The following is a 12,002-nucleotide window of genomic DNA, read 5'->3' as shown; positions in this document are numbered from 1 at the left end:
TATAAATAGAAAAAAAGTTCAGATCCAACGACTCGGAGCGCACCAGGTAGACAGGATGCGCAGTATTTAGGTTTGTCATGTCGATTTATGCGCCACTCTCAAGAGCAGGTAGCTGTCATTACCACTCGATGTTTCACTCAGAATAAAACCAACGTTTGCTCATTATCGTGGTGGGGAAGAATGCAAGTTTTTTTCTCCATAGAGCATGTGTATGGTCTTGATTGCAAACTAGATTCCATGAGGAGTTTAAACTTGGTCCAAGTGTCTAACTGTACGACTTCGTACTTATTTCTAGCACATTGATGCATCCTATATCTGCTCAGGCGTTGGAGCACGATGAATTCACCGTAGGATACGTAGGCTTATCATAAATGAGCATTACAGTTTGCCGATAACTTGCAACAGCAACTAGGTTTCCATGTCACCGGAGAAGACGGTGAAAGCCACAGTTGAAGCTAATCTAACTTGACAGACAACCAGAGTAAAACAAGCCCCAAACCGGTCTATAAATATCGCCCTATATATGAGAACTAGGTAAAACACATTTGCGAACCAATTTAGTTTTAATGGGAGATTCAACTGAATCCAGATGAATCTCTAGTTTATGTTCTTCGAATTGATGAGCTGCACAATGTGACTTCTGCATCTGGACTTGTCCTGTTTAGGCTTGGACAACCTGGCAGTATCCCAGACTTCGAGTGGCATGGCTGCTAGGCACCGAAAGGGTGTTACGGCAGGACGACAGTACATACAGTATGTAAGTGAAACCAATCTACGTTGGAAAGCCAAGAAGTACTGTACAGCCGTTTCACCGTTACGGGGGAACCATCAGCAGTGCATATCTCAAGAAAACTCAGGAAGATTTTAGCCCGCGACCACGCGGTTATTAGTAGGAACTCAACCGTTCGACTACGAGCTGCTGATCAGCATTCTGACTAACTCGCACACAGACAAGATAAACAGCCACTCATCTTTGAGTCACGGCATCCACATCAAGTGGTAACGTGGTGACTAGTTCATCGAAAGACAACTTCTCAGTTACCATTCGCAGTTATTCTCCCTCTGAGCTCGTGGCCGAACGACTAAGTGTACAAACTACTAACCAGAAGGTCGCGAGTTGGAGACGATTGCCCGTACGGGTGGAACAGTAGGGCAGTGTTTTCCGGCTCTTGAGCATAGACTGGCTCCACTAAAGCTGATGATTTTTTAAGGTCCTACTCAAACTGGCCAGGATGTGTGGGCTTACAATGCTTAACTTTACTGGTGAATGTGCTGATGATAGATAAAGCATTCTTTCTGATAGATTATTATTTGTCAGTACGCTGGGGTGGGGAGCGTAACCAAGTAATGAGGGTATAGAAAGACAATTTATTTTGCTATGGCAAAACAAATTACCGAACCACGGGGGACCCAACCAGGGAAACAAGTTTTCATTTCCTCGGAAAACTTAGTTTCCCAAGTAAGACCACTTTCAGATAAAGAGAGACGTTCAGCTGTAACATCTTTCGGTGTCTAGCTGCCATGCTATCCGAGGGAAGTACGGGGACTGAAATACTGCCAGGCTGCCCAAGCCGATACAGGAACAATCGAGATGCAAACCATTTCACAGTTCTCATAGTCGCCCTTATAAGGGGCGTGGCTTCCTGAACCAGTACTCACTGAGTCAGAAATATATACTCATTCAGTCAATATTCCGACGTGTTGACTCGCAATAAACAAGCCTACGCACAGTTGGTCTATGAACAATCAACCGGGATAAATTGGTCAGAATCCCATATAAGCTATGAGCCACTAGTGCTATTTTGTATTCCGCAACTGCCTTTTACTCAGACAAGAAACCCCTAATGATCTATGCCAACCAGCCTCAGAACCGACCTAAAATGAGACTAGTCACTCACGCTTGTGTCCTCATTGTTCTTGTGAGCCGATCTGACGAGACGTGAGTAATAAACGCTACTTTCGGACAATGTCCACACATGTCCACGGTCAGAACGCTAGGCTCTTCACAAGTTAATGTTAACACCTCAACAACCTGACAGTACATTGGACCTCGGGCTCCCGAATGAGTGCCGTAAATGAAATGTGTTTTCGGAAGAGACCTTAAAGTCCAGGACGGACAAGAACAGGTATCCATGAAATAGTCCAACTCAAAAGTGTAACTGACCGGAATCCATCATGATGGGCATCGACAGCTCAAAATATTCGGACAAACAAACAGAAACAACTCACCCACAAGCGCAAGTATCACAGTCATGAAAGGGGTTGCTGGTATCCCAACCGCCACATTCGTCTCGAATACTTGGAGAATGTCCGCTGCGAGGACAATATAAAAGGTATCATTACCATGGAAACTAGAATGCTTCAGATAGCGAAATCATGTACAGTCATGTAAGAAATTCAAATTCATGTCTTGCAGAGAATACACGTAGACTAAGTAGCGGGGGGGGGGCAAAATTTCCGGCAATGTAACGCGTAGTTGTGCGGACAATGATAGGTAAATAAACTCGCACCGTTCCAATGCAATTTACAAGCTAGAGTGACTAATGTAGCATCTCACAACATAATGGAGCGCGAATTACCGAAATTCGTGCCTATGACCGCTTATCGGAAAACTGCAGGCGAAACCAGGTATCTCATGGGGTGAACAGCTAATTTCCCAAGATATTGAGAAAAAATATATTGTACTACGCAGTAATTCGCCTACAGTAGTTTGCAACTTCTGTGTGCAATAATACCGATTCTCAGCAGACTATGATGAACCCATAAACCACGGATGGTTTATATCCCAACCTTGCACAAGTAGAAAAACTGAACAGTCTGTTCACCCCACAATGCAGTAACCCGAAAAAGATACCAGTCTTCACTAAGTACAAATGACTGTAGTCGTACAGAAGGTAACGGTGGTTTCATTCACACGAAGACGCTGAAACGTACCGATAACGAGAACCAGTTGGTGACTCGAGTACCGTAAGAGCACAGATACGCAGAAAGTCTAAAAGAGAAAGATAAATAATGGAGGATAGAGGCGATCGAGGATGTTGTGACCATTCGGCGCCCCCTGGAGGTTGTAAAGTTATTACTGCGTCTGTCACGGTTGTAGGTGTCCAATTTATGGATTACATAGTCCATTCGGTGAAAACAAACATCTAAAGGGAATTCTTGCTCACCGAATTGGCCACTAACACCGGCGGGACAAAAATCTCCTTCGCGTAATATGTTTAAAAAGCAAACATTGAAGCGGACTACGATGAAGTAGAACGCGTCACAGCAATCCAATCAAAAGGCAAGTTGAACAAGAGATGAATCTTCGTCATCCAGTAACTCAAGAAGACCTTATGCAAAAAAAAGTGAAATTAGCCGCTTCATTCAGATGACATGTTAGCTCAAGGATCTTGATCGACATTGTCCTTGAACCCGACAGCTCTACAAAACAGCCAACTCAGGAAACAGAGCAGTCAGTATTTTGTCATCCAACATCTCATGTGAAGAGTGAAGAAACGGTGACTTCAATAGTTCAGCCCGGTTATCCAGAAACTGAAAAGTGAGCTGTGTATACATGTGACACCTACAGTGGCTGAAGATCTGGATTAATAGTGACAAGTCAGATATAGAACTTCCAGAACGCAAAGCAGCATATGACATACGGTTAGTGGGATTGAAATTGGGCTTCAGTCTGTCAGGATCTGCCATCCGTTCACCGTACTAGATGCTGAATCAACCTCCGTATGGGTAAGTAAGATTTCTAGTCGTAGGTAAATGAATCACCACTGTACGAGCTAGTCCAACGAACAGCAGCGGCCTCAAACAGCACAACCTCTGAGATACGACGCTTCGACTAGACTGGTACCTACAACCACGCTACACGAAGTGCAACATGCAATCGTCTCGGCCTGTCAAGACAACAAATCATCCGAAGTTTAGAATCCTCAGTGACCTTTCCTGAATACTAGTTACACACATCCAGTTGGGCGATAATAGCCAGGGATGTGTAGTTGACAGTATTCCTTCCATGCAACTTACGCAACACGAACATGTCATTCAGGTAACCCTGTTGGCTGTCGGATTTTCACCAATCTGTCAAACGCAATGTGTAAGATTAAGAGACCGTTTGAATGTTAGATTCCAATGGGAGCTTGATGGCTGGCTGTCACCGCAGATTTAGGCAGACACACTCGAGAACGCATAAGAATCTATAGAGGGAAACGGATGTAAAAAAAATGCAATAGCGACGGGACTCAAGAATCTATAGAGGGAAACGGATGTAAAAAAAATGCAATAGCGCACGGGACTCACAAACAATAGCATAACCAAAGTGGCGACCAGGTAGGAGGATCGAGACATCTGGGCGGAAACAAGACGGTAGTGTTGCCCGGATACCACATTAGCCATATGTCCCTTGACTGATTCGCTGACAGCCAAGTGTTTGATACTGCCCAACAGGAGGTCGTCGTAACCCAAGAACTCCTCCATTAGAAATCGACTGACGACCCCTCCAAAACAGGCGTCTACATCGGGGTCTACGCAACATGTTCAAGAACAATAAGCAAAGGATATGAAAATAAATGAAAAAAGTAAACAAGGAGATCACGGTATAATCTATGGAGCGAAAGGTTCATGACTGGCTTAGTCGATGCAGTGATGCATACTGTCGTAGCATCAGCAAATGCGAAACAGTCGTGCTACTGAATAGATTTGAGTAGGTGACAATTTCGAACAATTCAAATACAACCGAGTCTACGCCGGGGATCCAGAAATATAGTGAGAACAGCGATAGGAATACCTGAAACTAGTTTTAGGATCACAATCCTCTACAGATTGACCACAGGGACATTAGTAAATATTACTGAAGTGTAAAACTGGGAACAAGGCGGGAATTAGCAGACTCCGATGGATACGGTTCCGGTGCAGGAGGACCCGGATTCAGCCAATGAAGTCTAATTTGCCGGCGATAAAGGCGCCCGGAGATATGGCACTAAACTGGAAAGAGACAATAACTATTTTGCCACCAGGTTTAGTGACTTGGATGTGTGTGAGTTGAGTGTCTCATTACGATAACATTCCTCATCATCGCCACTACAGCGAGCAAAGTGGCACTGACAACAAAGCTTCACGGTAGACTGCACCCGAATGTTTCCGGATTAAATCTTATACAGGACAGGTTGATGGTGTTTTATCCAGAACCGAAAAATTCTTACAAAGACTTGGCCCCGACAAAAAACTAACTGTGGTGGGTGGTGCTAGCTACTGAAGGAACTCCTTGGTTTTTATAGATCTTTTCAAACTGGTCAACTTTCTCGTGAAGAAAGCTTTGAAACACCACTCGCACAACAGTGGAATAAGTAATCAGAAACCATAATACAGCAACTCCAAGGACGGCAAACAACATATGAATTGCGGAGTTAGGGGAAAAACATATGCGATGTGAAAATAATTAGAAGAATGAAATGGTTTCAGACGAAAAAGCAGTTCTAAAGATCATTCCTTATAAATTAAGTTTTACTTTGCTTAGCGAATTTCCCAGATATGGAAAGAAAACTGATAAACAGTGGAATAGTCCTAGCTTTTGATGTGCGTTACAACCAATTTGTCTTGAGGCTAGGAGTGGTCAAACAAACTGGATTTGAACTGCCACAAGTGACTCCAAAGTGCGGAGGGAATCAAAACAACTTACCCAAAACCACAAGTTTCACAGTGATATTGAGACGCTTGCGCATTGCCGGTGATAAGCGCAAGAAACCATATTCAAGTGCGTACTCAATAATGTGATTGTCTTCGTGTGCTACATGGATGGAAAACGTTAATTATGAGTGGTGTTGGATTCGGTAAATGAAGATGAACAAAAGATTTAAAAGCTCCATTACAGTTAGACAAATGCAATCCCCCTTGAGTCGGACAGAGGAAATTTGGAAAGCGAATACAACATTTGGGATAAATGAATCAGAGGTAGATAGAAGACCTGTGCGCAACAGGGCAGGGCGATGTACCTGCTGCATTCAGATATCATGATAAGTAGCTCACGGTGTACCTATACAAGTTTGCACATCTGTATACTAATCTAAAGACAACTGGATGAGACTTGGAAAAGTTTAACCTGTGGAATCACACCTGCAACATGACTATTTTCTCCTTTAGGAAATTTCCATTTAGAAATGAGACATCGCTGTACCGTGAATGGCCGTCTATTGGTTGCACCTCAACTGAGCCTGCCAAACTACGCGGTAAGAACATAGAGAACCTGGAAGATGGCCATATTGTCAGAGCTTCTGCGTAAATACATAGGATGGCTAAATGTCCAAACATAGTCATTCGCTTGTTCGCTCTGTCCAACCGATGGAGACCTTCCTACCGCGAACATTTTCAGCCCAAGACGCTGATCGCATCATTCGAAGCCGTGTTTGGTAAGCTCTGCCAACGCACGTGCTATCCGGAACATGTGGTGCCGATGGTGATCTTTGGGACGCGTAGTTCTCTGGACGTGTACTCTCGTGTCTGGACGCTTCCTGACAGACATTCTTAGGATTGACATCACTAAACTATGCAATCCACGCCGGTGCATCTTGTAAGAAGCACCGATGGACATGCGATGGTATCAGGTTCATCAAAGGACGAAACAGTATGCTATCTTAAAGATCACATTAAGTGGTTTAATACGAGATAAACGGGCAGGTTCGGAATATTTCCCAGTTCGCCGGGACATGCGATGGTATCAGGTTCATCAAACGACGAAACAGTATGTTATCTTAAAGATCACATTAAATGGTTTAATACGAGATAAACCGGCAGGTTCGGAATATTTCTCAGTTGTATTCGCCAGACAGGTAACCAAACCATACCTGCCTTGAGAGTGAGCTATAAGAAATCAAACAAACAGTCGGACTACTGCCAGTGAACCGAAAGCCGCTTAGCATACGTTGAATTACTCGGCCAGATGCAGAGGTTTATGGGCGACGGGTGCGTGCAAAATGGAAAAAGGCATTTCCAGTAGACTGAGATGGGATTCAGAAACCCGAAAATCAAAACATTGGCATATGACTTAGCCACAACGCGGACGCTCAGCGAATCGGTGGCACAACAAGAGCTCATACATAAGGAAGCAGATAACGACCGCTCTAAACTTGTAGCGGTCATTCTCATGTTTCTTCAACCAACTTCGTTCACTTTGTTTACACCAGCAGTAAAGGTTGGTTTCTCAACTTCAGTTGCATCAACACTCAACATCAATACTCAACATCAACACCCCCTCTGTTTATCTACCGCCATTCTGGCACAATCACCCATGAATCTGATTCACTCAAGTCCAGGTCCTGTGTGGGATCACCTAACAGCATTTTATGTACTACCTTCCTGAAATAGGAGACAACTTACGCGGCATTTAAACACTGACGAAACTAAGTCACACACTTAGTTACTCATCAACATCATTAAACGCAGTAGTTTATCAGGGCATAAACCACTAGAACGACTACTAAGCGGAGAATCTCTCGATGGAACAAACAGATCTCAAGTGTTGCGACGGCTTTGTATCATGGGGACCAAAAAACTTATGAAGCCTTGTCTAAACAGCTATTTATGAAACGTTTACCAGCCTATCTATAAGCGATTTGTCCTTCCAGTTCCGAGTGTTCCGCACGCTGGACTTGCAAGCATAGTAGATAACATATTGGAAATTCAACCATGCTCATCTGGCATTTCTTCCGTAGATACACCAGCTTTTGTGCCCGCTCTTCACGGCCGTCTCGACGAATTTATTAATCAGGTAGCAGGCATTCGTTGTCTAGACCTCCACTAATTTCTCCGCACATTTTCGTGTCCACGCCCACCTTCTCGAACACATTCCACCTCCAGGGGAAATGGTCATTCCTGGTGCTATGGCAACTTTGGAAATCGTGCAACCAAATGGTCTTTCCGAAATAGCCACACATCCCCTCGGTCATCGTCGGAAAACACACGGATAGAACTCGATGCGAGCAAAGTTCAGTGCCCCACTCATATCGCTCGCCACTCGACAAATATTATTAGAGTAGCTTTACTCTTGTACGGCAGTGAAGCAACAGTGTGTTCGGACGCCAGCCGTCCCTAATAACCGAACATCACGCAGTTTGGGCTATTTGAATTTTTAGACATGCCCTTCGGCCTTTGCAATGCAGCACAAACATTTCAACGCTTCGTCGATCAGCTTCTGTGTGGTATTCCTTTTGTTTTTGTATCTGGTTACCAGTCTCACACACTCACGGCATTTAGAACATTTGCACATTTTGTTTAATCGTTTAAACGAATATGGCATTATCATTAATGCTAAAAAGAGTGCTCTTACCTCACATCCAGTAACTTTTCTTGGACATAGCTTTGAGTAAACCGGATTTCGCCGGTCGGGCAGAAGCTCGACCTTTCCTTCCTTACATCTGTCAACCGAGTTAAGCGTCTTGTGGGAACGATGAATTTCTATCGCCATTTTATTACCAGCGCTGCAAAACATCCGGCACCTATTACCAACCTGCTAGCCGGTAATCCTCCTGCTGAGAAACTGCACTTTGATGACACTCTTAAGCAAGCCTTTGAACGGGCTAAATCCTTACTGGCTCATTCTTTAGAATTATTTCATCTACAACCTGACACAGTTGTCACTTTGTGTTGACATATTTGTCATAGTTAAAGGCACAGTCCTACAACACTGTTCAAGTTGGGTTCTTTTCCATAAACTCTCAATCGAAGAATCTCGCCACAGCACTTCCGGTTGAGAGTTGCTCACTATTTACTCATCCATTCGCTATTTTCTTGAAGGGTGATAATTTCTTGTTTTTACCGAACACAAACCCACAATGTCCATCCTACACGCCAAATAAGACAAACATTCGACTGAGTGAGCGTCTGGAGGTATAGGCACCTTGGAATGATTGTGATAAGCTAGCACCAAGCCCCCTCCCCGTCCACCTTTACACTTTTCTTTACAATAAGGCTTTCAAATAAATCACGGTTGTACGGCAGTGACGCATCGGTGTTGAACACTGATGTCATGCTGTCGATGATGATGATCAACTAAGTCAGCTTGACTATATACCTCAATGTCACCAACGAAATCTGTCACATAGCAGGACATCTCATTATCGTCGCTGACATCTTGTGTGGCAATTGACGTACTCTACTCAACGCCTAAAATTTATTGCAGCGTATTGCTCAGCTACAAAAGGGTAAACCCACAAACTCACTCACCTGGAACATGGAAGTTATGAAGCCAATGAGAGGCATCGCGAAAAAACTGCACGACCGAAGTGGAAAGGCGAGCGACTGTATTGCCCAGGTAAGACAAAATACGAATGAAATGACGCTTGACAAACGGTTCAGGGGATGCCTTCGGGGACTGCGCTGGTAGCTTGTTGTTGGACCGTAAGGGGACGAATCCATAAATGAACTCAATTGTTTCCCGGAGGTACTGAGAAATATATCCCGGGGCGGAAAGGATCGCAGTCCACAGTTTTCCCGGTTCGTGGAACAGTAATCTGGGTCTGGTGCTACCTACCGGTGGCGCTGGCGTGTGAATTGCATTTCCAGCGACTCTACTACCTTCAAGTATATCTGTGTCTACATCTTGTTCATCCTCAGTTGAAAACAGATCGTCCACATCATCACCGTAGTTAAACGCAGAGCCATAAAATTCCTTCGCATAGGAATCCGCCAGACTGTATCGTGGGTCAGGATGTCGGATGACCTCGACTCGTAAAATACCATAACGAGGCCACGGTTCTCTGGGTGTACTTGGATCTCCAGGGGCATAGTGATTTCGCGCAATCGGTTCCGGTTCATCGAACAAATTTACGGCGCTCTCTAATATGGGAGCTGGTTGGTAATTGGTGCGTAGTTTATCCAGGCACGTGATGGGGGATCGGACGAACATCAAATGCAGGTGGATGAAAACACCTAACACGAAAAATGCCTGAAAATCCCAGAGAGAAAGGGTGATGCAAAATAAGTAAGGGTTAACAATATACCGCACCCTACGATGAGAATAAATGCAAACCGGCCTTATTTGATGTCCGTACCGATTTCGCTCCGAAGCCAGTGCAGAAGTTCACATGAGTTAGCCACATATCTGACTGGAGGAAGTTCAGATGCATTTAAAAGGAAATGGCATTTAATGAAGTAATGACACCGTCTTCTAAAGCTCAGCACATATCAAGATCCGCAAACCGATTCTCAGACCCAACCTCGCCACCTCAAAAGCCTGATGGAATTTAAAGGAGTATATCCGTCAATGAGCTCCCGAAGGGTTGCGCTGAGGTGACGTGTCAGCGGCGTCCATTGTTGAATGATTTCATTTGGTTGTTGTTTCGACAATAACAGGAACACACAATGACGCAGTCAGCGAATCGATGACGTTGTCGTATGAAAGTTAATGCGCGCGGTGCGTCCCACTAAAACAAACGAGCACGCCGTTGCACTCTTAGTCACACACCCTTTCACACCAAGTCCCTCAAATTGACCGACAGGAGTATGGATGATCCCACAATATTTTCCCTAGATTGGTGGAGAAAATTATGTATTCTGGAATCACGGTAACATTGGTAGACGGCTTATCTCTGTCAAACTGAACCGATTCTGCTAAGGTAACTTACGTGAACCGGATCCGAACGATAGGAAAAACGGGAACCATGAGTGTACTTATCTACAGGATGCGACGAATGAGAGACCGCCGTTGCGCGTATACAAATACACATAAACAAATCATGCGTGTTTGTGAAAACGGCCTTACATTGTCATCCAGGCGTGGCGTGATGTGTTTAGGCATTCAACGTAGCGATAGCATAAAATAGTGTGATACAGAAGTAGATCAAAAGAGAAGTTCACTATCTCACAACTAGTGGAGTTCAAACACAACGTTAAATAGTCGTCCCCAATGAGCAGGAAATTTAGTGGAGATGACAATATTCTCTAAAAAGCTGTTCTATTACAGAAAGTTACTCCTGGCAATCACAAATACCCATGGTATTAAGGACACAGATGCGAACAGCCTCGGAGCTCAACCCAGAGAGCCTCTTTAACAAGCCAGGCCCGTTGAGGTAGCTTGTTTAGGTGCAAAGGAATCTAAAAACTGACAATTCAGTCAGGATTCACTTTCAAAACAATTTTCATTTGTAAAACACAAGATTCAATGTTATTAGTAGCCATAAGAGTATCGCTTGGAGCTTGCAATGAAAAACAACAGGTTTTTTCAGTGATTCTGTTTCCTGTCAAAATCAGTTGAGACCAAACAAGTTAGTGATACGGTGAGTGAATATCCTAGTGTCCGATCACTATTTACTTCAAGAGATAAACTGATGTGGCCGAACCAAACAACCAATATCGGCGACGGTTTGGACGACCCATGAGCGCATTATAGGTGCTGGCCAAAGGGTAGTGCACCGCCATCGAAGTGAAGGCACAGAGTTGTATTCAGCTCACACGTCTAGGCAAGTAATGCCAAGGTTGAAAGACGCCGCCCACATCCAGAACGCATGTGTTAGAGGTATCTGGCAAGAAATACACTTTTCACCAATTGCAGCTATTTCTGAGGATTGCACCTAATCGAACGCACCTCCGATTATACACGTTGTAGGATTCACGCAGCCATTAGTCAAACCTACCTCAGTCATTCGGTCATCCTCCATACTGAAAGCCTAGATGGGCAAATTTGTAGAGCTCATCCAACACTGACTAAATCTACACCAAATGCCTCGATAAGTTCGTTTTCTACATAGGCGTTCGCAGATCAGTCTACTACACCTCATGAACGCATTTCTACTTTGCTCCGCTGGTTACTCGGAGTTTTTCTGGGACAATTGCAGATGGGTTGCAGTACCCTCACACTTACTTGGGTTTGCGCAAGCATCCCAAAGCGTGAGTGTCTACCGAATTAATCGGAAGTCCTATTATATTGACGACAAATGCCCCTGGTTAAGCACTTTTTGTTGCGTCCTGGAAGACTGTTTTCTTAAAGGGAAATATCGCATAGTATGGATGTTAAGTTC

At 44.2% G+C, this 12,002-nt stretch overlaps 1 protein-coding gene across 1 annotated transcript in view; it reads right to left on the bottom strand.

The window, feature by feature from the left end:
• The window catches only part of T265_10453 (hypothetical protein), a gene marked incomplete at both ends in the record, with an annotated part of 28,270 nt that overhangs the window by 2,296 nt on the left and 13,972 nt on the right, over positions 1 to 12,002 (bottom strand). Inside the window, 5 exons of the mRNA XM_009176828.1 lie at positions 2,230 to 2,313; positions 2,935 to 2,992; positions 4,294 to 4,517; positions 5,672 to 5,779; positions 9,211 to 9,931. Coding sequence (XP_009175092.1) covers positions 2,230 to 2,313; positions 2,935 to 2,992; positions 4,294 to 4,517; positions 5,672 to 5,779; positions 9,211 to 9,931 — 1,195 coding nt within the window. The remainder of the gene's footprint in view (positions 1 to 2,229; positions 2,314 to 2,934; positions 2,993 to 4,293; positions 4,518 to 5,671; positions 5,780 to 9,210; positions 9,932 to 12,002) is intronic.

This window comes from Opisthorchis viverrini (genome assembly GCF_000715545.1).
Source record: "Opisthorchis viverrini unplaced genomic scaffold opera_v5_367, whole genome shotgun sequence".
NCBI lineage: Eukaryota > Metazoa > Platyhelminthes > Trematoda > Opisthorchiida > Opisthorchiidae > Opisthorchis > Opisthorchis viverrini.
This window is presented reverse-complemented; position numbering and strand designations above follow the sequence as displayed.